The sequence below is a fragment of the Cucurbita moschata genome, unplaced genomic scaffold (genome assembly GCF_002738365.1).
Source record: "Cucurbita moschata cultivar Rifu unplaced genomic scaffold, Cmos_1.0 Cmo_Scf00044, whole genome shotgun sequence".
Classification (NCBI taxonomy): Eukaryota; Viridiplantae; Streptophyta; class Magnoliopsida; order Cucurbitales; family Cucurbitaceae; genus Cucurbita; species Cucurbita moschata.
Genome location: NW_019268560.1, coordinates 1,186,303 through 1,210,598, shown reverse-complemented (window position 1 = coordinate 1,210,598; position 24,296 = coordinate 1,186,303). Strand labels below are relative to the sequence as shown.

The following is a 24,296-nucleotide window of genomic DNA, read 5'->3' as shown; positions in this document are numbered from 1 at the left end:
AAATCATATCGATCCGAACTACGAATCAAAAGATATGAAAATCAGAAATGGGACTCTGTGTTACGGATTGTAGAGGACATAGATGAAAAAAAAAGGAGCCAGCCGGTGAGCGACGGAGGGCAGCGCGACAGGCGCCAGACACGCGTCGATCGTCGACTGAAGCAACGCAGCTCCAATGAGACAACGACACATGTCGCTTGCAAAGCCCAAGCTGAAGCGCAAACCCGAGCCGAACCGGACCGGTCGACCCATGACTACACAGAAGCTGCCGCGCGTGCGGCCTACGACTAGCGCACTTCCTCATGTGTGGTCGGGGCACTGCCGGCACATGAACGCGCGTGAAACGCCCGTTTTGGCCTGTTTTTCCTTTGTTTGCCTGATTGTTATACCGGTTCTAGTTCTAATGCTGTTTTATGTGAATAGGAACCTAATTGAAGGAAATCAGTATTTTTGGACACTTCACGGGCATAGAAACGCTAGCAAAAAGGCACACATCAACCAGGTAAGTCACCCCCCAGTATTTAGGAATAAATACTTGTAGGATTCGCTTGGATTGCATACATGCTAGTACCTTTGCCTTAGATTAGCTCTCCATGAATGAGATTAGTCAGATTGATTCTTATGAGTGTATTGGGTGAATTATCTGAGTGTCTAACGAAAGGACGATGAACCAGGGAAACCCAAGGGGCAAGCCCCAATGGACTAAGATTAGAACCAGATGTCCTAGAACCGAATTAAGCCACCGTGGGAACCTGTTAAGTTAGGATGCGAAGAGAGCCTACAAGTAGGGGGCTTACTGAGTATAATTCTTTTATACGCATCCTTGCTATGTTTTCCTTTTTTAGGAGCGCAAGACGTCGGTCAAGGGCGGGTCTTGATGGAGACGGGGATTGTCACAGAGTAATGGGTTGTCCCGGGGCGTCAGTCTAGTCTTTATTTCGTATTTGCATTCTTTCGAAATTTATTTCCAAACTGTTAAGGGTTCTGTTTGTTTGTCGTTCAAAAACCTTATTGGAATTAAATGATTTTCTCTATTTCATATTTAAATCACTTTGTGCATTCGCGTGTGTCATTAGTCACGGTCCGTAGTAAAATATTGGGTCGTGACACAGTGATTCATCTAATAGTTCCGTTCGTGTTACCATCAATCTTATAAGTTCTTGTAGTTCTCCTTGAGTGCCGTGGAGATTTATTAGGTTTTAGGGCATCTAGGCAAATTAGGTCACAACTTTCATTTCTAGGTCACTCGAGGTTAGCTCCTCGTGGCTAAGCCAAATCTCAGGGTGCCTCTGATCATCTCTCACGATCTTAGGGTTCTCAGTATACCAAGAATATATTGACCTAAGACATTACATAACACTCAGGTTATACGCCCTAAACTTGTTATGATTCATGCATGCCTCACTAGGGAGATATTTTATCTATCACCTAGTGCACATAAATCATGATCTAAACGTTCATGCTGGTTTAGTAAAGACATATTCCTATTAATCAAGTAAGCATAGATCATGCACACATTCACCTGAATCTAGCATACAATGTCATCACACAGTTCAAACATATCCACTTCTTTATAACTCCGAGAAAGGTCACTCCAATCTCTTACTCGAACTCTTACTTGATGCACTCTTTGCTCCCTCTAAAAACATAAGAGTCTATGTGATAATCACGACATGGTGTTCAAGTTTTCTTGTTTGCAAGTTATCTCTTTCTTTAAAATACAAATTTATTATTAAAACAGAAAAATCAAGATCGTTTTTCATGTCCAAAGTTTTCAATCAACAATACTTATTGTACATTCGGTTTGATTAATAATGAAACTATTATGTAATATTCAATTGCTCGGTAGAATAAAGCCCTCGATAACTATTGTAGCTTTAAGGTCGATGGTTAGGTTTGTCTCCTACGATTATCGTAATTTTTTCTATTTACATTTAACTTTAATATTAATATATGATGATTATCATCACCCATCACTTTTTTTTCCTTTTTAATTTATTTTACATCCACATTTTGAAAATTGTTTCTTTATTTTTAATACATTAAGAATTATTTTATTGATAAATTATATTAAAAAAAAAAAAAAGACATCTAATTTTCTATTGGTTACTGAAAAAAATAAATCTTTTTGTTTGGAAATTTAAAATTATAACAATTTTTTAGTCGAGTAGTAAACCAAAAAAACGTGCATTTCACGTGACTTTCGAAGTAAATATGTTAATAAAATTCTTTTATTTTTCTTAATAATCATTTCTTATAGATGTACTCTAAATAATTTAATTCAAATACCACATAATCATATTTAATATGTTATTTAAATAATAAAAATTATAAAAGGCTAAAAGAAAACAAAAAAAAAACCAAACCAAATATTATGAACTCTATCGGGATTGGTCGGGTCCGAGTCTCCAACCTACTTCATGCACGCCCCCGAGTCTCCAACCTACTTCATGCACGCCCCCGAGTCTCCAACCTACTTCATGCACGCCCCCGAGTCTCCAACCTACTTCATGCACGCCCCCGAGTCTCCAACCTACTTCATGCACGCCCCCGAGTCTCCAACCTACTTCATGCACGCCCCCGAGTCTCCAACCTACTTCATGCACGCCCCCGAGTCTCCAACCTACTTCATGCACGCCCCCGAGTCTCCAACCTACTTCATGCACGCCCCCGAGTCTCCAACCTACTTCATGCACGCCCCCGAGTCTCCAACCTACTTCATGCACGCCCCCGAGTCTCCAACCTACTTCATGCACGCCCCCGAGTCTCCAACCTACTTCATGCACGCCCCCGAGTCTCCAACCTACTTCATGCACGCCCCCGAGTCTCCAACCTACTTCATGCACGCCCCCGAGTCTCCAACCTACTTCATGCACGCCCCCGAGTCTCCAACCTACTTCATGCACGCCCCCGAGTCTCCAACCTACTTCATGCACGCCCCCGAGTCTCCAACCTACTTCATGCACGCCCCCGAGTCTCCAACCTACTTCATGCACGCCCCCGAGTCTCCAACCTACTTCATGCACGCCCCCGAGTCTCCAACCTACTTCATGCACGCCCCCGAGTCTCCAACCTACTTCATGCACGCCCCCGAGTCTCCAACCTACTTCATGCACGCCCCCGAGTCTCCAACCTACTTCATGCACGCCCCCGAGTCTCCAACCTACTTCATGCACGCCCCCGAGTCTCCAACCTACTTCATGCACGCCCCCGAGTCTCCAACCTACTTCATGCACGCCCCCGAGTCTCCAACCTACTTCATGCACGCCCCCGAGTCTCCAACCTACTTCATGCACGCCCCCGAGTCTCCAACCTACTTCATGCACGCCCCCGAGTCTCCAACCTACTTCATGCACGCCCCCGAGTCTCCAACCTACTTCATGCACGCCCCCGAGTCTCCAACCTACTTCATGCACGCCCCCGAGTCTCCAACCTACTTCATGCACGCCCCCGAGTCTCCAACCTACTTCATGCACGCCCCCGAGTCTCCAACCTACTTCATGCACGCCCCCGAGTCTCCAACCTACTTCATGCACGCCCCCGAGTCTCCAACCTACTTCATGCACGCCCCCGAGTCTCCAACCTACTTCATGCACGCCCCCGAGTCTCCAACCTACTTCATGCACGCCCCCGAGTCTCCAACCTACTTCATGCACGCCCCCGAGTCTCCAACCTACTTCATGCACGCCCCCGAGTCTCCAACCTACTTCATGCACGCCCCCGAGTCTCCAACCTACTTCATGCACGCCCCCGAGTCTCCAACCTACTTCATGCACGCCCCCGAGTCTCCAACCTACTTCATGCACGCCCCCGAGTCTCCAACCTACTTCATGCACGCCCCCGAGTCTCCAACCTACTTCATGCACGCCCCCGAGTCTCCAACCTACTTCATGCACGCCCCCGAGTCTCCAACCTACTTCATGCACGCCCCCGAGTCTCCAACCTACTTCATGCACGCCCCCGAGTCTCCAACCTACTTCATGCACGCCCCCGAGTCTCCAACCTACTTCATGCACGCCCCCGAGTCTCCAACCTACTTCATGCACGCCCCCGAGTCTCCAACCTACTTCATGCACGCCCCCGAGTCTCCAACCTACTTCATGCACGCCCCCGAGTCTCCAACCTACTTCATGCACGCCCCCGAGTCTCCAACCTACTTCATGCACGCCCCCGAGTCTCCAACCTACTTCATGCACGCCCCCGAGTCTCCAACCTACTTCATGCACGCCCCCGAGTCTCCAACCTACTTCATGCACGCCCCCGAGTCTCCAACCTACTTCATGCACGCCCCCGAGTCTCCAACCTACTTCATGCACGCCCCCGAGTCTCCAACCTACTTCATGCACGCCCCCGAGTCTCCAACCTACTTCATGCACGCCCCCGAGTCTCCAACCTACTTCATGCACGCCCCCGAGTCTCCAACCTACTTCATGCACGCCCCCGAGTCTCCAACCTACTTCATGCACGCCCCCGAGTCTCCAACCTACTTCATGCACGCCCCCGAGTCTCCAACCTACTTCATGCACGCCCCCGAGTCTCCAACCTACTTCATGCACGCCCCCGAGTCTCCAACCTACTTCATGCACGCCCCCGAGTCTCCAACCTACTTCATGCACGCCCCCGAGTCTCCAACCTACTTCATGCACGCCCCCGAGTCTCCAACCTACTTCATGCACGCCCCCGAGTCTCCAACCTACTTCATGCACGCCCCCGAGTCTCCAACCTACTTCATGCACGCCCCCGAGTCTCCAACCTACTTCATGCACGCCCCCGAGTCTCCAACCTACTTCATGCACGCCCCCGAGTCTCCAACCTACTTCATGCACGCCCCCGAGTCTCCAACCTACTTCATGCACGCCCCCGAGTCTCCAACCTACTTCATGCACGCCCCCGAGTCTCCAACCTACTTCATGCACGCCCCCGAGTCTCCAACCTACTTCATGCACGCCCCCGAGTCTCCAACCTACTTCATGCACGCCCCCGAGTCTCCAACCTACTTCATGCACGCCCCCGAGTCTCCAACCTACTTCATGCACGCCCCCGAGTCTCCAACCTACTTCATGCACGCCCCCGAGTCTCCAACCTACTTCATGCACGCCCCCGAGTCTCCAACCTACTTCATGCACGCCCCCGAGTCTCCAACCTACTTCATGCACGCCCCCGAGTCTCCAACCTACTTCATGCACGCCCCCGAGTCTCCAACCTACTTCATGCACGCCCCCGAGTCTCCAACCTACTTCATGCACGCCCCCGAGTCTCCAACCTACTTCATGCACGCCCCCGAGTCTCCAACCTACTTCATGCACGCCCCCGAGTCTCCAACCTACTTCATGCACGCCCCCGAGTCTCCAACCTACTTCATGCACGCCCCCGAGTCTCCAACCTACTTCATGCACGCCCCCGAGTCTCCAACCTACTTCATGCACGCCCCCGAGTCTCCAACCTACTTCATGCACGCCCCCGAGTCTCCAACCTACTTCATGCACGCCCCCGAGTCTCCAACCTACTTCATGCACGCCCCCGAGTCTCCAACCTACTTCATGCACGCCCCCGAGTCTCCAACCTACTTCATGCACGCCCCCGAGTCTCCAACCTACTTCATGCACGCCCCCGAGTCTCCAACCTACTTCATGCACGCCCCCGAGTCTCCAACCTACTTCATGCACGCCCCCGAGTCTCCAACCTACTTCATGCACGCCCCCGAGTCTCCAACCTACTTCATGCACGCCCCCGAGTCTCCAACCTACTTCATGCACGCCCCCGAGTCTCCAACCTACTTCATGCACGCCCCCGAGTCTCCAACCTACTTCATGCACGCCCCCGAGTCTCCAACCTACTTCATGCACGCCCCCGAGTCTCCAACCTACTTCATGCACGCCCCCGAGTCTCCAACCTACTTCATGCACGCCCCCGAGTCTCCAACCTACTTCATGCACGCCCCCGAGTCTCCAACCTACTTCATGCACGCCCCCGAGTCTCCAACCTACTTCATGCACGCCCCCGAGTCTCCAACCTACTTCATGCACGCCCCCGAGTCTCCAACCTACTTCATGCACGCCCCCGAGTCTCCAACCTACTTCATGCACGCCCCCGAGTCTCCAACCTACTTCATGCACGCCCCCGAGTCTCCAACCTACTTCATGCACGCCCCCGAGTCTCCAACCTACTTCATGCACGCCCCCGAGTCTCCAACCTACTTCATGCACGCCCCCGAGTCTCCAACCTACTTCATGCACGCCCCCGAGTCTCCAACCTACTTCATGCACGCCCCCGAGTCTCCAACCTACTTCATGCACGCCCCCGAGTCTCCAACCTACTTCATGCACGCCCCCGAGTCTCCAACCTACTTCATGCACGCCCCCGAGTCTCCAACCTACTTCATGCACGCCCCCGAGTCTCCAACCTACTTCATGCACGCCCCCGAGTCTCCAACCTACTTCATGCACGCCCCCGAGTCTCCAACCTACTTCATGCACGCCCCCGAGTCTCCAACCTACTTCATGCACGCCCCCGAGTCTCCAACCTACTTCATGCACGCCCCCGAGTCTCCAACCTACTTCATGCACGCCCCCGAGTCTCCAACCTACTTCATGCACGCCCCCGAGTCTCCAACCTACTTCATGCACGCCCCCGAGTCTCCAACCTACTTCATGCACGCCCCCGAGTCTCCAACCTACTTCATGCACGCCCCCGAGTCTCCAACCTACTTCATGCACGCCCCCGAGTCTCCAACCTACTTCATGCACGCCCCCGAGTCTCCAACCTACTTCATGCACGCCCCCGAGTCTCCAACCTACTTCATGCACGCCCCCGAGTCTCCAACCTACTTCATGCACGCCCCCGAGTCTCCAACCTACTTCATGCACGCCCCCGAGTCTCCAACCTACTTCATGCACGCCCCCGAGTCTCCAACCTACTTCATGCACGCCCCCGAGTCTCCAACCTACTTCATGCACGCCCCCGAGTCTCCAACCTACTTCATGCACGCCCCCGAGTCTCCAACCTACTTCATGCACGCCCCCGAGTCTCCAACCTACTTCATGCACGCCCCCGAGTCTCCAACCTACTTCATGCACGCCCCCGAGTCTCCAACCTACTTCATGCACGCCCCCGAGTCTCCAACCTACTTCATGCACGCCCCCGAGTCTCCAACCTACTTCATGCACGCCCCCGAGTCTCCAACCTACTTCATGCACGCCCCCGAGTCTCCAACCTACTTCATGCACGCCCCCGAGTCTCCAACCTACTTCATGCACGCCCCCGAGTCTCCAACCTACTTCATGCACGCCCCCGAGTCTCCAACCTACTTCATGCACGCCCCCGAGTCTCCAACCTACTTCATGCACGCCCCCGAGTCTCCAACCTACTTCATGCACGCCCCCGAGTCTCCAACCTACTTCATGCACGCCCCCGAGTCTCCAACCTACTTCATGCACGCCCCCGAGTCTCCAACCTACTTCATGCACGCCCCCGAGTCTCCAACCTACTTCATGCACGCCCCCGAGTCTCCAACCTACTTCATGCACGCCCCCGAGTCTCCAACCTACTTCATGCACGCCCCCGAGTCTCCAACCTACTTCATGCACGCCCCCGAGTCTCCAACCTACTTCATGCACGCCCCCGAGTCTCCAACCTACTTCATGCACGCCCCCGAGTCTCCAACCTACTTCATGCACGCCCCCGAGTCTCCAACCTACTTCATGCACGCCCCCGAGTCTCCAACCTACTTCATGCACGCCCCCGAGTCTCCAACCTACTTCATGCACGCCCCCGAGTCTCCAACCTACTTCATGCACGCCCCCGAGTCTCCAACCTACTTCATGCACGCCCCCGAGTCTCCAACCTACTTCATGCACGCCCCCGAGTCTCCAACCTACTTCATGCACGCCCCCGAGTCTCCAACCTACTTCATGCACGCCCCCGAGTCTCCAACCTACTTCATGCACGCCCCCGAGTCTCCAACCTACTTCATGCACGCCCCCGAGTCTCCAACCTACTTCATGCACGCCCCCGAGTCTCCAACCTACTTCATGCACGCCCCCGAGTCTCCAACCTACTTCATGCACGCCCCCGAGTCTCCAACCTACTTCATGCACGCCCCCGAGTCTCCAACCTACTTCATGCACGCCCCCGAGTCTCCAACCTACTTCATGCACGCCCCCGAGTCTCCAACCTACTTCATGCACGCCCCCGAGTCTCCAACCTACTTCATGCACGCCCCCGAGTCTCCAACCTACTTCATGCACGCCCCCGAGTCTCCAACCTACTTCATGCACGCCCCCGAGTCTCCAACCTACTTCATGCACGCCCCCGAGTCTCCAACCTACTTCATGCACGCCCCCGAGTCTCCAACCTACTTCATGCACGCCCCCGAGTCTCCAACCTACTTCATGCACGCCCCCGAGTCTCCAACCTACTTCATGCACGCCCCCGAGTCTCCAACCTACTTCATGCACGCCCCCGAGTCTCCAACCTACTTCATGCACGCCCCCGAGTCTCCAACCTACTTCATGCACGCCCCCGAGTCTCCAACCTACTTCATGCACGCCCCCGAGTCTCCAACCTACTTCATGCACGCCCCCGAGTCTCCAACCTACTTCATGCACGCCCCCGAGTCTCCAACCTACTTCATGCACGCCCCCGAGTCTCCAACCTACTTCATGCACGCCCCCGAGTCTCCAACCTACTTCATGCACGCCCCCGAGTCTCCAACCTACTTCATGCACGCCCCCGAGTCTCCAACCTACTTCATGCACGCCCCCGAGTCTCCAACCTACTTCATGCACGCCCCCGAGTCTCCAACCTACTTCATGCACGCCCCCGAGTCTCCAACCTACTTCATGCACGCCCCCGAGTCTCCAACCTACTTCATGCACGCCCCCGAGTCTCCAACCTACTTCATGCACGCCCCCGAGTCTCCAACCTACTTCATGCACGCCCCCGAGTCTCCAACCTACTTCATGCACGCCCCCGAGTCTCCAACCTACTTCATGCACGCCCCCGAGTCTCCAACCTACTTCATGCACGCCCCCGAGTCTCCAACCTACTTCATGCACGCCCCCGAGTCTCCAACCTACTTCATGCACGCCCCCGAGTCTCCAACCTACTTCATGCACGCCCCCGAGTCTCCAACCTACTTCATGCACGCCCCCGAGTCTCCAACCTACTTCATGCACGCCCCCGAGTCTCCAACCTACTTCATGCACGCCCCCGAGTCTCCAACCTACTTCATGCACGCCCCCGAGTCTCCAACCTACTTCATGCACGCCCCCGAGTCTCCAACCTACTTCATGCACGCCCCCGAGTCTCCAACCTACTTCATGCACGCCCCCGAGTCTCCAACCTACTTCATGCACGCCCCCGAGTCTCCAACCTACTTCATGCACGCCCCCGAGTCTCCAACCTACTTCATGCACGCCCCCGAGTCTCCAACCTACTTCATGCACGCCCCCGAGTCTCCAACCTACTTCATGCACGCCCCCGAGTCTCCAACCTACTTCATGCACGCCCCCGAGTCTCCAACCTACTTCATGCACGCCCCCGAGTCTCCAACCTACTTCATGCACGCCCCCGAGTCTCCAACCTACTTCATGCACGCCCCCGAGTCTCCAACCTACTTCATGCACGCCCCCGAGTCTCCAACCTACTTCATGCACGCCCCCGAGTCTCCAACCTACTTCATGCACGCCCCCGAGTCTCCAACCTACTTCATGCACGCCCCCGAGTCTCCAACCTACTTCATGCACGCCCCCGAGTCTCCAACCTACTTCATGCACGCCCCCGAGTCTCCAACCTACTTCATGCACGCCCCCGAGTCTCCAACCTACTTCATGCACGCCCCCGAGTCTCCAACCTACTTCATGCACGCCCCCGAGTCTCCAACCTACTTCATGCACGCCCCCGAGTCTCCAACCTACTTCATGCACGCCCCCGAGTCTCCAACCTACTTCATGCACGCCCCCGAGTCTCCAACCTACTTCATGCACGCCCCCGAGTCTCCAACCTACTTCATGCACGCCCCCGAGTCTCCAACCTACTTCATGCACGCCCCCGAGTCTCCAACCTACTTCATGCACGCCCCCGAGTCTCCAACCTACTTCATGCACGCCCCCGAGTCTCCAACCTACTTCATGCACGCCCCCGAGTCTCCAACCTACTTCATGCACGCCCCCGAGTCTCCAACCTACTTCATGCACGCCCCCGAGTCTCCAACCTACTTCATGCACGCCCCCGAGTCTCCAACCTACTTCATGCACGCCCCCGAGTCTCCAACCTACTTCATGCACGCCCCCGAGTCTCCAACCTACTTCATGCACGCCCCCGAGTCTCCAACCTACTTCATGCACGCCCCCGAGTCTCCAACCTACTTCATGCACGCCCCCGAGTCTCCAACCTACTTCATGCACGCCCCCGAGTCTCCAACCTACTTCATGCACGCCCCCGAGTCTCCAACCTACTTCATGCACGCCCCCGAGTCTCCAACCTACTTCATGCACGCCCCCGAGTCTCCAACCTACTTCATGCACGCCCCCGAGTCTCCAACCTACTTCATGCACGCCCCCGAGTCTCCAACCTACTTCATGCACGCCCCCGAGTCTCCAACCTACTTCATGCACGCCCCCGAGTCTCCAACCTACTTCATGCACGCCCCCGAGTCTCCAACCTACTTCATGCACGCCCCCGAGTCTCCAACCTACTTCATGCACGCCCCCGAGTCTCCAACCTACTTCATGCACGCCCCCGAGTCTCCAACCTACTTCATGCACGCCCCCGAGTCTCCAACCTACTTCATGCACGCCCCCGAGTCTCCAACCTACTTCATGCACGCCCCCGAGTCTCCAACCTACTTCATGCACGCCCCCGAGTCTCCAACCTACTTCATGCACGCCCCCGAGTCTCCAACCTACTTCATGCACGCCCCCGAGTCTCCAACCTACTTCATGCACGCCCCCGAGTCTCCAACCTACTTCATGCACGCCCCCGAGTCTCCAACCTACTTCATGCACGCCCCCGAGTCTCCAACCTACTTCATGCACGCCCCCGAGTCTCCAACCTACTTCATGCACGCCCCCGAGTCTCCAACCTACTTCATGCACGCCCCCGAGTCTCCAACCTACTTCATGCACGCCCCCGAGTCTCCAACCTACTTCATGCACGCCCCCGAGTCTCCAACCTACTTCATGCACGCCCCCGAGTCTCCAACCTACTTCATGCACGCCCCCGAGTCTCCAACCTACTTCATGCACGCCCCCGAGTCTCCAACCTACTTCATGCACGCCCCCGAGTCTCCAACCTACTTCATGCACGCCCCCGAGTCTCCAACCTACTTCATGCACGCCCCCGAGTCTCCAACCTACTTCATGCACGCCCCCGAGTCTCCAACCTACTTCATGCACGCCCCCGAGTCTCCAACCTACTTCATGCACGCCCCCGAGTCTCCAACCTACTTCATGCACGCCCCCGAGTCTCCAACCTACTTCATGCACGCCCCCGAGTCTCCAACCTACTTCATGCACGCCCCCGAGTCTCCAACCTACTTCATGCACGCCCCCGAGTCTCCAACCTACTTCATGCACGCCCCCGAGTCTCCAACCTACTTCATGCACGCCCCCGAGTCTCCAACCTACTTCATGCACGCCCCCGAGTCTCCAACCTACTTCATGCACGCCCCCGAGTCTCCAACCTACTTCATGCACGCCCCCGAGTCTCCAACCTACTTCATGCACGCCCCCGAGTCTCCAACCTACTTCATGCACGCCCCCGAGTCTCCAACCTACTTCATGCACGCCCCCGAGTCTCCAACCTACTTCATGCACGCCCCCGAGTCTCCAACCTACTTCATGCACGCCCCCGAGTCTCCAACCTACTTCATGCACGCCCCCGAGTCTCCAACCTACTTCATGCACGCCCCCGAGTCTCCAACCTACTTCATGCACGCCCCCGAGTCTCCAACCTACTTCATGCACGCCCCCGAGTCTCCAACCTACTTCATGCACGCCCCCGAGTCTCCAACCTACTTCATGCACGCCCCCGAGTCTCCAACCTACTTCATGCACGCCCCCGAGTCTCCAACCTACTTCATGCACGCCCCCGAGTCTCCAACCTACTTCATGCACGCCCCCGAGTCTCCAACCTACTTCATGCACGCCCCCGAGTCTCCAACCTACTTCATGCACGCCCCCGAGTCTCCAACCTACTTCATGCACGCCCCCGAGTCTCCAACCTACTTCATGCACGCCCCCGAGTCTCCAACCTACTTCATGCACGCCCCCGAGTCTCCAACCTACTTCATGCACGCCCCCGAGTCTCCAACCTACTTCATGCACGCCCCCGAGTCTCCAACCTACTTCATGCACGCCCCCGAGTCTCCAACCTACTTCATGCACGCCCCCGAGTCTCCAACCTACTTCATGCACGCCCCCGAGTCTCCAACCTACTTCATGCACGCCCCCGAGTCTCCAACCTACTTCATGCACGCCCCCGAGTCTCCAACCTACTTCATGCACGCCCCCGAGTCTCCAACCTACTTCATGCACGCCCCCGAGTCTCCAACCTACTTCATGCACGCCCCCGAGTCTCCAACCTACTTCATGCACACCCGAGTCTCCAACCTACTTCATGCACACCCGAGTCTCCAACCTACTTCATGCACACCCGAGTCTCCAACCTACTTCATGCACACCCGAGTCTCCAACCTACTTCATGCACACCCGAGTCTCCAACCTACTTCATGCACACCCGAGTCTCCAACCTACTTCATGCACACCCGAGTCTCCAACCTACTTCATGCACACCCGAGTCTCCAACCTACTTCATGCACACCCGAGTCTCCAACCTACTTCATGCACACCCGAGTCTCCAACCTACTTCATGCACACCCGAGTCTCCAACCTACTTCATGCACACCCGAGTCTCCAACCTACTTCATGCACACCCGAGTCTCCAACCTACTTCATGCACACCCGAGTCTCCAACCTACTTCATGCACACCCGAGTCTCCAACCTACTTCATGCACACCCGAGTCTCCAACCTACTTCATGCACACCCGAGTCTCCAACCTACTTCATGCACACCCGAGTCTCCAACCTACTTCATGCACACCCGAGTCTCCAACCTACTTCATGCACGCCCCCGAGTCTCCAACCTACTTCATGCACGCCCCCGAGTCTCCAACCTACTTCATGCACACCCCCGAGTCTCCAACCTACTTCATGCACACCCGAGTCTCCAACCTACTTCATGCACACCCGAGTCTCCAACCTACTTCATGCACACCCGAGTCTCCAACCTACTTCATGCACACCCGAGTCTCCAACCTACTTCATGCACACCGTTATCATAAAAGAACACAATATATTAAAAAAGAGAATTAGAAAACAAAATATTAGGAAAGAAAGGAAAAAACCCATCTCAGTGTTTTCATTTTCTATTGTTAGTTCAAAAACATCCTTCATCCCTCATTCATTCTCAAAACAAGGAAAAAAAACATCAAGAATAAATAAGAACAGCAGCAAAATTAAAGATCTTTAAAACCCAAGGCAGCAGCGGATTCGGGGCGACAAATCAGGCACCCAATGATCCAAATATCCGACGGGGCGGGCAGGGGGGTATGATTAAGCAACCTGGTCCTCCTTCCAGTCTTTTCTAATATCAAATGTGTAATTGATCTCCAAGTAGCACTTGTTATCATCATCAACAAACTGAGCCAAAAACAACAACACAAAAAACAAACCCAACAAAACCAGCAGACAAGATTATAGACATAGATTCATGTCAAGAACAAGCAATCCAACACAAAACAAAAACATGTCTTTTAAAACAAGGAGTTTCATGTTACTTATTGCATAAGCATATATAATATGCATTGATAGCCATGGCAGATGGTATTGATATCAATAATAAGCTGCTGCTGCTGCTGCTTTCCTTAAAGGCAGCCATGTGATGCACCCATAAATGAGCAGGTGCAGTTGAGATAGATAGCAGCCCTTTAATTGCTATCCATAATGGATTCAAATTCAACACTTGATATCTCCTCTCTCTCATTTTAAAGTTCGAGAACTAAAACGAGACTAAATCATTACCAATTACAGTTTAAGGACTAGATTGCTCCTCTCTCATTTCAAAGTTTGAGAACTAAAACAAGATTAAATCATTACCAATTACAGTTTAAGAACTAGATTGATCCTCTCCCGTTTCAAAATTCAAGAACTAAAACGAGACTAAATCATTACTAAATTGGTCCTCTCTCATTTCAAAGTTCAAAAACTAAAATGAGACTAAATCATTACCAATTACAGGACTAGATATCTCCTCTCTCGTTTCAAAGTTCAAGAACTAAAACGAGACTAAATCATTACCAATTACAGGACTAGATATCTCCTCTCTCGTTTCAAAGTTCAAGAACTAAAACGAGACTAAATCATTACCAATTACAGGACTAGATATCTCCTCTCTCATTTCAAAGTTCAAGAACTAAAACGAGACTAAATCATTACCAATTACAGTTTAAGGACTAGATTGTTCGGTCTAAATGGTTCAGTATCGAAAGTATAATCCAATCAAAATAAGCAGTAAACATTATTCTACTAATCCATTGACATGTTAAAATCATAGAACTGACCTTGCTTCTGGCTGTATAAGATCCCCTAGCAAAGATGCCAGAAGGGGTTGTTTCTTCATGCATCTCATGATCATAAGGTTCAGGCTGAGGGCTAAAGGTTCCAATCATCTCTTTTGTACTATCAACTGTGACAGTAAAAGTAAAAAAAAACATTGAAAGAACAGTTCTCCATTAATGGCAGAGAGGTTTTTGTGCTTGTTTTTTACCTTTGACGCCAGTTTTCCAGACTGTATTGGTATATTTGAGGCCAGAAACAATGTTATTGCTGACCTGAAAAGTGAACTTAAGGCTATAACGGCTGCCCTCCTTCAAAGTAAACCAGAGGCCTTTGGGATTCCCACATTCAGGCACTGGAAGAACAATGTCAGGCCGGCCTGATGATTTGATAGCAAGGCTCAAAATCTTAACATCCGGCTCAAGAGTTTCTAATACACAAAAGAACACAAATCATGAAGGGATTTGGAATTTGAAGCAAAAATTTAAAAGGGTTTGTGGTTTAAACCTCCAACAGATTCAAAATCCACACCACCCAGAAGCTGTTCCTTCCACCTCCTCAGGCTTTCATCATCCTAAAAACAGAGAGCTCAAGATGAACTAAAAGAAAATGAAGAAGTTCTTAAAAAAGGGGGAGAGTTAATGATACCTTATCCTTCTCGTTGAGTTCTTTCAAAGTGTATTGAGGACCCAATTCGATTTTCCTTCCATCTTCATCGTCTTCCTCTTCAGTAGCACAGATTGAGGACTCACTCATTTTTCGACTCAACCCAGAAGTCGCATCGACGTCTTCTCCATCTTCAGCTTTTTTGGGCTCAGAAACTTCGGGAGAATCGTCTTCTTTGTCCAACCCCATTATCCCTTTTGAACTCGAACCCACTTCAACGGCCAGAGACATCAACAGGCCATCAAATGGCACAAACAGAGGAAAAACAGAGTAACCCACCAGTTTAAAGGCAAAAAAAAAAAAAAACAGAACCCAGATAAGAGAAAACGCTAAAGAAGAAGAAGAAAACCCCAAAATCCGAAATAAAGGGAGGAATCAGGTTGAGAGAGAGAGGGGAAAAACAAGAGAAATCCAAGAGAGAGTTAGATAAATGGATCAAAGAAACAGAGAAGAACCCAGAAAGGGAAAAAAAGAAGAAGCCCACGAGAGAATTAACCCTTGTGAGAAGAAAAAGAAGAGGAGAGAGAGCGAGGGAATTGGGCAAAGGCGGTTAGAAAAAGTTGAAATCGGAGAGGGAAGGAAGGAGTCATGTGGTGATCCGAAATTTGATGGCGAAAGGTGAGGCAGCCACTAGTCAGCGCCGTTAGGCCACGAATACCAAGATTTGAGGAGGGGCTGCGAGGGTGGGGCTGCGAGGCCCGATCACTTGGAGAAATTGGAATATGAGCAGCGACACAAACGTACACCGGATATCAAACAGACTGCCCCCCTCAGGGTTAGGTGGACCTATCCCACCCCCTTTGACATTTTTTTTTTATGTTGGACCATCAAGTTTAGGTCAAGATTCCATTTTTAAATATTTTAAACAAAAGTATTGAAACATATATTTAATCCTTTAAAGTTATTTGTTTTTAAGTAATTTTAAATATAAAAATATAATAATTACAAATGTCTACGGCCGGATAGAGATAGGAAGGCCTCCAGTCCTTATCCTTGTCTCATGTTTCAATTTACATTTTTGAAAAATTCTTTATTCACACCTCTCTGATGGAAAAAATTGAATTGCGCAACCCACCTCTAAAATATCGTGCATAACGAAAGGTATTATTTGGTATAAAGAGACTTTTCGGCAGAACTTGGGCTAGACTTTAGTTGCGTAATGGTAAGTACAGCCCGACAGTTGAATTTGGACTCTTCAAGGTTTGCTCCTCACTACAGCTCCTTGTGTATACGATGGGACCCCTTGAACCGCGCAAGGTTAGTAGTTCGATTGAATCTCTAAGTGGGACCCCTTGTTCGGTCAACTCTATTCCATGTAGTGACGGAGCAATTTCATGATCTCTAGGATAATGGCCAGCTTTTTGAGAGCTCGAGTCATGGACCATTATTTACTGACGTACAATATTTGAAAATACACCTTAATTAAATTTTTTTAAACATGCATGCATTTAAGGAAAAGTTAGATTAACAAATAATGTTCAAAGTATACCATTACAAACGGACAACTAGAATGACGGAGAGCCTTATAATTATTCCAAGTAGGTTGAAAAAAGAATTCTTCTTCTTTTCCTACACAAACATCGTCTACCTCCACTTACGAGAGACCCATAACTCAGTCATAGACTTGGGCTTGTAATAATTTGGTACCAAAACTAGTAGTTTCGGGTGAATAGCAGTTTTTTGTGAATCTGTGCGAGAACAACATACCAAACTGTTCAATTTACTCTTATCCGAATAGTAGGCCAATCAAGCGGTAATGAGAAAGTTGAGCAGCTTCATGCTAAATTGGATGTCATGTCTCTTGATTTGTGATTCCGGACCGAATTTTTGAAATGCTAAAAGTAAGTAAAACAAAGAGAGAGAAAGAGAATTTACTAGCAACACTTCATGAAAATTCTGGAAGAAACTTTATTATACTCAAATTCATGAAACTTGACTTCCCTCGCTTCAATTGGTTGGAAAACCCCTTCGTTTGGATTAGCCATTGTCAACATTTTTTCTGACATCAATCGACACACGAAGAAGAAAAGGTGAGTTTAGCCTCTTATCATCACTCGAAGGGAATTGCTCAACTATGGTATTCATAGATGATACAAGATATTAAGGATTCCACGTGGACTGTGTTTGTCAACCAATGCATTGCAGTTTGGATCTCCCATCCGAAGCAATAAGTTGAGAAGCTCGCTAAGTTAAAGCAAATGGGTTCGGTATAAGAGTACCAAAAAAAAAAAAAAAAAATGAAGAAGGGAACAAACCAGCCGAGGAAACAGAGCAAAAACTGCCACCAGAGATACCTACCCATGCTATTACAGGAGCAACGAGAAATTCATTACCATGCAAGCCAATGGGCGTTGGAATGGAGATTAGGTACTCGTTCTCGTTGATTCCGAAAACACTCTTAAAGGCTGAAATGAACGGGAAGGATGAGTTACGTGTCAATGTAGAAATTTGTTAAGGAATACGAATTGAATTAGAGTTAGAACACTTTCCCAGTAGACTTATTTGTGCTACAATTGATGCACTTTAACATTGTCCTTAGTATCATTCCTCGATCCATGGTAATTTGTAAAATATACTCATTTTTAAGATCTAATTAAAATTTATAATTCGATTTCAATATATAATAATAATAATAAAATATTAAATTAAATAAGCATAAAATAAATATAGATATATATAATTATATTAAAAAAAAAAAGTTAATTAAGTCAATCAAGTTAATCAAGTTTTTATGCGTTAAATCTTAGTTAATTTTCAAATATTACTATTTAAATAGTAATTCATAAATTCTGCAACAGTCTTAACCCTCTCCCTTCCGCGACGGACAAAACATCAAACATTCCAGTTGTGAAGCCCTCTTGGCCTTCGTAGTTCGATTCTCAACGGAGCTCGCATATCGGATCCAGTCATGGCGGAAGATCTAGTTCTCGACACTGCCATCAGAGATTGGGTGCTGATTCCGCTCTCCGTGGTCATGGTTCTCATCGGAGTTCTCCGCTACTTTGTCTCCAAGCTTATGCGCTCGTCTCCAGTCCCCGATGCCAAAGTCGTACGAGAAGGGTAAATTTAGATTCATAATCTTCAGAATTCGTACATTATTCATCTTGTAAGTTCTTGACGCATTTTTTAATTCCGGATTTCAGGCAAATCGTACTTAGGGCTCGGAATTTACGATCTGCTGCTAATTTTATTCCCCAGAAGTCGTTTCGATCCCGCAGAGTTTATTACGGCAACGAGGTTTGTTTTCCTCTTTTTTCAATGTAGTATGTGATGCGTGCCAAATTTAATTCATTAAACCTTTTTGGAGGAATCGTTTTCGATGTCCATTGTACTTGAATGATGCGTATGGTGTAGAAGGTTTAGTTTCTGCTTCGAGATTCAACTGGCGTTATGACGTGCAGTCAGAACTGTTATAAGAGCTCTTTGTTTCTATTAGCTTGTTAAATTCAGTTTAGTCAAGTTGTGTATCTGTTAGTCTTCTTGATTTGTTTAATTTGTTGAAAATTAGTTAACACTCCTCCTCGTTAAAGCTTGTAATTCCTCTGTATTTGATATCTGAGATTTGATTCAATAAGGAGTCTCCTCAAGATTCATTTGATGGTATCAGAGGAAGCTTTAATAGGTTAAAGTTTATGAGATACCAATCGTATTTTCTCGAAGGGATACAAGCAGCTTATAGTTATTAGAGAAGAATCCTGGATTGACAGATAGAGTATTATGCAATGTCCATAAGATTTTATCAGTTGTAACTTGTATGATTTATTGCATCCTTGAATATGGTGACGTGAGGATGCCATAAATTGTGCTGCCAATGGGAATCTATGTGTGAGGATGGTTGCAGTGAGATTGTATATCTTGTAGAATGATTTTGATGCAACTATGATATTCAAAGTAGCACAGGAGGATAAAGAGAATCTGATACCCTAGATATTCTACATATGCAATTGGCAGGAGAACGGACTGCTCTTTGTTCCCAAAGGCCAGGCCCAAAATGCACAAGCACAGATGTTTTCGGATCCAAACATGGCAATGGATATGATGAAGAAGAATCTCTCCATGATTATACCTCAGGTGACTATAGTTGCATATTCGATCACTATTCTTTTCACTGATATCATATGAAGTTCAATTTACATTTTTATTTATCCTTTCTTCTTTGCTAGACCCTAACTTTTGCGTGGGTCAACTTTTTCTTCTCCGGATTTGTAGCAGGTATGTTCTTCATACTACTATACTTTTGAATGCCCGAGGGTAACTTTTTTTGGTTGAGTGAATCTCCAAGTTATCTAGATTATATAAATTCCATACTTTTTAGGTGTTAAATGGTATGTTCTAGCACTAATTATGTTTTTTAATACATGGGAACTTTGTACGATTATTTAGATCTCTTATTTACTATATCTTTCTGTTTCTCTGCCATTTCCCCCCTCCATTTCTGATAGTTGGTTATAACTGGTAGAAAAAGTTTTCAGGTTTCTTATTTTTGTGCACTGAAAGCTGATTTTTCTACCTGTGTTAGTATCACTTTTCTTTTCAGCCTCCAATTTGTGGCATCTAATCGTATCTTCTCTCCTTATCTAGCAAAAATACCCTTTCCACTGACTCAGAGGTTCCGGTCGATGTTACAAAATGGGATTGATTTGAGTACTGTGGATGTCAGCTATGTCAGTAGCCGATCATGGTACTTTCCAAGATCCATTAAATATTATGGTGCCTGTGTTACCGTCATCTGAAGATTTTTTTTTTTTTTTTTTGTGTCAAGTTTTTCCCTAAGCATTTGGTTGGATGATTATCACTGATAGTTTTATGTAACTTATGTCAGGTACTTTCTAAATTTGTTTGGATTAAGAGGTTTATTCAGTCTCATTCTGGGAGAAGAAAATGGTTGGTTTTTCTGCTTAACAACTCCATTTATTCTTTAACTGATGCGTGTATGGATTTTTTCCCCAAGAAGTAGCATTTTGAAAGATCCAGATCTTATACTGTGACTTATGACAAAACAATTCTTGGTGCAGCAATGGATGACACACAGAGAATGATGCAAATGTCTGGTTTTGGCATGGACCCAACAAAGGTAAATATTTAGTCTTTACTACCCGGTATTTCAAACATCTTTCTTCATTTTTAGGCTGTCAAAGGATGTTTAAAGTATTCATATTCATTATTCAAAAAGCTCTCCCTGTTTCTGTCTCTCTTTAAATCTACATATGCATACACTCATATACGGAAGTTTGCATTAGCATGCAAATCAAGTTTCATGGTTGAACAGTTTTGATCTCCTGTGTACATGTGTATGTATATATTTGAACTGACACATCATTTTTTTGTTTAAAATCTTCTAAACTGGCATGGCTGGCTGTGTTACATTTGTTTCTTATTCTTCTACCTGTGAAATTAACTAAGCTTGAAGGAAGCTGCACATATTTTAGTGGTTCAGTTTCAAATTTTGGCTCAGAGTACATATTGTTAATGGATAGATTTTGTTGAGTCTGTTTATCAGTGTTCATGGTTGTTTGCTGTATCATTCTAAATGAGTATTGACTATGTATTTATACATGATATCTTGCACGGTTGTGCAGTCTATCGTCTTGATTGTGTACATTAATTTTGTGAGGATCCCTTTAGGGTTGAACTTGCAAGTTTCAATGTGATAGCTGATAACTTGGGTTGATTAGCATTTTTGTATCTGCTCAATCTTGCACTAGCTCTCTAGGAGAAGATTGTTGTCGTACATGAGGTTCCCTAGTGCTGTTACCAGGTCAATTTGGCATAGAGCAGTTCGCCTATGGCTATGGAATTAGATGAAAAGACTTGTATAGAGATTGGGATATTTTTATGTGAAGAAATGTAGGGATTCAAAGATCTATTGATGGAGCAAATGGATTCGATATTCCAATGTATGCAAGATGCTTTATGAGATGCAATTGCACAATCTTTCAAGGAAACTCGAGAGGATATTGCAGATGTAGAAAAGAATAAAGCAGAGGCTAAACAAATTGAGTAGGAAAAATAGTATGAAAGCCCGAAGAAAAACAAGGAATAGCAAGATAATCGGGCTAAGTAAAAAGATCTTCAGTCAAATCCTTAGAGGCTGCGAAGGAGCATTGCAAATTGTCTGAGGTTGTAAGATGAAGCAAATGCAAAAAATGATAATGAGTGAGAGGTCATACAAAAGAGATAGAGGGGAGGCAAACCTAAATTTTTTTCGAGTTTGAAAACGACCCGCAAATGGGCTGCAAAGATACCCAACACAACAAAGGTCTGTTTTCCAAAGAGAGGTCGACCATTGATGGTTTCGTGGAAAGAGGTGAAATTGTGGAGAGGGCGATGCTTCAACTGCTGCGAAGTTTGAAGAAGGTGGATCATCATGATGAAACTGGAGAAAAGGAGATGAAAAACTGATGGAAGCCATGGTCGACGATGAAGCCTGTTATGGTCGGAAAAAATGAATTGGTGGGGGAGATGCTGACCCAGGCATCGTGAAGAGGCACAGAGAAATCAGAGGTTGGCGGTCATGAAGAAAAGGAGAATAAAAGAAGAAAAGTACCTAACGTAGGCCGTCACCAGCAGTGAGTGCAGGCATGCATGGAGATGAAAACTTGGGAAAGACACCAAAGCAATTTGTGTGGAGATGGGCACGTGGGTATGAGGATTGTTACTAGTGGTTAAGTGCCTTGCGAAAAGAAAGAAGGTTCTGGAAGTGAGTGGGGCCTGCAGCTTCATTTAAATGAATTGATGAGGCTCGCAGTCGTGTTGCGGCCTATTTTGAATTTCAAAGGAATACAAAGCAACGAAAGCATGGTGGGTTTGAAAATGATCAAATGAAGTATGTGGAAGAAAAATCTGGAATTGTGGAACCGTGGGCTAGAAAAACTATTTCCAGAATGGACTGAATTTAAAGAAATTGGATGAGGCCCATTGCGCCAGAATGTTTTCAAGACTAAGTTTTAACTTTCAACTAGTTGGCATTTTTTTTTTCCTTTCATATTTGTTTCTACCCACACCTCGGGTGTGTTCTAGAGGCGGGTGAAAGGAATACTACAAGAAGGAAATTATGGATATTAAAGGGTATATGAGTAATTAGTTAGGGAGTTTGTTATGCTTGTTCGTTGTGAATGGGTGGGGGGATGAGTGAATTAGGCCTTGAGAGTGATCTTAGGAGGGGAGGGTCCATGACATGGTAACCCTAGGCAATTGGATCCCCTCGAAACCCTCATGGATATGCAAAACCTCCAAATCAAGTTGATTTCATTTCAAATGATTGCAACTCTTGGGAATTCTATCCAACAATCTTATTGAAGTATATGACCTTTCATGTATTTCAAGAGTTGTAACCTTCGAACTTTATGACTCATTCCTTCAAAATTTCATTATGAAATCTTAAACTCCCCGTGACATGAATCTCTTTATTGGAAAGAGCCCATCCTATCAGCAATTAAAAACATTTTCTGGTGCACTCCCTGCTGACCTTCCTGGTGCTTGGTTTTGTGTTACAGCTATCTACATGTATATGCTGTTCAATCAATTGGTTCCTAGTTTGACGTGGATTTTATCTGTTAGGAAAAGTAGTATGTTCTGAAGAAGCCTGGTTTTCTTTTAAGTGGTAGAATACTGTCGTGGGTGAATGACTGACTATGACAAGAAATATATATTGGAATATAGTACCACCAGTTGCATTTTGGTCTCTTTTTTTTCTAGTTTGATTTGCACAATCTGGCAGAGAGAATGAAACGATATGAATTGGAGGATCAAGATAACATTTGGGGCTGGAAGGAAATGTAATTGTGGTTGAAATGCTAAATTGTATTGCTTTTGAAATGGGGGTAAATAAACATTATAGATTTCAAGCCAGAATTGGAGATACAGGTGGTTCTTGGCCTTTGTTTGTGATTAGCCCTACTTCTTTCTGGTTGTAGACTGGACAAGCTTTTAGTTATCCTGACTTCCCTATTGCTCGTTGACTTGGAAATGATATCACCGAAAAGCACTGAAGTTGAAAACTTGACAAAATGCTTATTTTTTTATTTGCAAACAAACATCTTGTTGGTGCAGTGTTTCAAAATGTATAATGTAGGTCCCGTCATTCTCCTCTTATTCTACTTTTATATTTAAGGCTCATTTGTCGCTATGTTACCTGCTTGATGTACCCATATAAGCTAGTTTCATCTTAAATTTCGTTACGTCCTTGCATCCGAGGTGTAAACGAAGCTCCATCTGAAACCTCGTTATTCTTTTTTGTCACAGCAATTGCTCAGATGCTTCAATCAAATTTGATTGATTATACCAGTGGGGATGTGCGAATTGTCTTCGATGTTCTAATTGATTTTCAACTTTAAGCAGCTCACTTTATAGGGTTCTAGGAAATACTTTATTTCTTAAAATCTGGGCCTCAGTGATTCCTTCTTTGCCAACTTCTTTATTGGGTCAATCATTTGTACGTTACTGGCCAGTGGTCATTTAGGCCGTTGTTTCAAAGTAAACCTAGACCAACGCAACTCGATGTTCTTTGTAGTCCTTCTTTAACAAATCTCTATTCTAATATTTAGTTTAATTGTTTACTTAAGAAATATAATTGATCGACATAACCTTTGTGAACCTTGAATTGATCATTATTCAAAATCTCTACTCTTCTGCTGATCTTAATGGTATTGCATTTTATTGCCAGGGGTTGAGTGCCGAGAAAGACAACTTAGATATAGTGCAGCATGAATGGGTCTTACCCAAGTTTGAGCATCGCGCTGAAGCTGTGTTGAGAAAGATCATCAGCTGATCGGTTTCTCTGTCACAGGTCTTCTACTAGTAAATTTTCTCTGGTTGTTACGAGTTAGATACTTTTTTTTTGAGATTATTGTGAAACATAGAAATCTGTTTTTATCAACCATGGATATTGTAACACTAAATTATTTTTAGACAACTAATAGGATTTTTCCAAGTCATGCACAATCAATTCTTATAAGGACACCGTTTAAAGATGGAATGCAATAATGACGTTGAAATTTGCTGGAGGGAATATA

At 47.3% G+C, this 24,296-nt stretch overlaps 2 protein-coding genes across 4 annotated transcripts; one reads left to right on the top strand and one right to left on the bottom strand.

The window, feature by feature from the left end:
- Positions 1–13,388: 13,388 nt before the first annotated feature.
- Positions 13,389–15,969, bottom strand: LOC111433974 (rho GDP-dissociation inhibitor 1-like). 3 transcript variants are annotated; one of them, XM_023071252.1, is made up of 5 exons: positions 15,265–15,965; positions 15,124–15,190; positions 14,828–15,046; positions 14,622–14,746; positions 13,389–13,701 (listed from the first exon to the last, which is right to left on the bottom strand). In XM_023071252.1, exons 1-5 carry the CDS (start codon positions 15,511–15,513, stop codon positions 13,615–13,617), a joined length of 747 nt encoding a protein of 248 aa, XP_022927020.1. In that variant the 5' UTR covers positions 15,514–15,965; the 3' UTR covers positions 13,389–13,614. The 3 variants fall into 3 exon arrangements, with proteins under 3 accessions (XP_022927020.1, XP_022927018.1, XP_022927017.1); XM_023071250.1 differs by having other exon boundaries at positions 13,609–14,427; positions 14,497–14,746; positions 15,265–15,969; XM_023071249.1 differs by having other exon boundaries at positions 13,609–14,746; positions 15,265–15,969.
- Positions 15,970–18,074: 2,105 nt separating this feature from the next.
- On the top strand, positions 18,075–24,287 carry LOC111434362 (ER membrane protein complex subunit 3). The gene is made up of 8 exons (XM_023071802.1): positions 18,075–18,342; positions 18,426–18,519; positions 19,234–19,353; positions 19,446–19,494; positions 19,864–19,963; positions 20,105–20,166; positions 20,298–20,356; positions 23,948–24,287. The coding sequence occupies exons 1-8, from the start codon at positions 18,191–18,193 to the stop codon at positions 24,050–24,052; spliced, it is 741 nt and encodes a 246-aa protein (XP_022927570.1). The 5' UTR covers positions 18,075–18,190; the 3' UTR covers positions 24,053–24,287.
- Positions 24,288–24,296: the final 9 nt, after the last annotated feature.

Coding starts and splice junctions, on each gene's coding strand:
- LOC111433974 (XM_023071249.1), bottom strand. CDS start 15,513: ATGTCTCTGGCCGTTGAAGTGGGTTCGAGTTCAAAAGGGATAATGGGG. Junction 15,047..15,123: donor GGATTTTGAATCTGTTGGAG/GTTTAAACCACA, acceptor TTTGTGTATTAG/AAACTCTTGAGCCGGATGTT. Junction 14,747..14,827: donor CTGGAAAACTGGCGTCAAAG/GTAAAAAACAAG, acceptor TTACTGTCACAG/TTGATAGTACAAAAGAGATG.
- LOC111434362 (XM_023071802.1), top strand. CDS start 18,191: ATGGCGGAAGATCTAGTTCTCGACACTGCCATCAGAGATTGGGTGCTG. Junction 19,495..19,863: donor CTTCTCCGGATTTGTAGCAG/GTATGTTCTTCA, acceptor CTCCTTATCTAG/CAAAAATACCCTTTCCACTG. Junction 20,167..20,297: donor CATTCTGGGAGAAGAAAATG/GTTGGTTTTTCT, acceptor TTCTTGGTGCAG/CAATGGATGACACACAGAGA.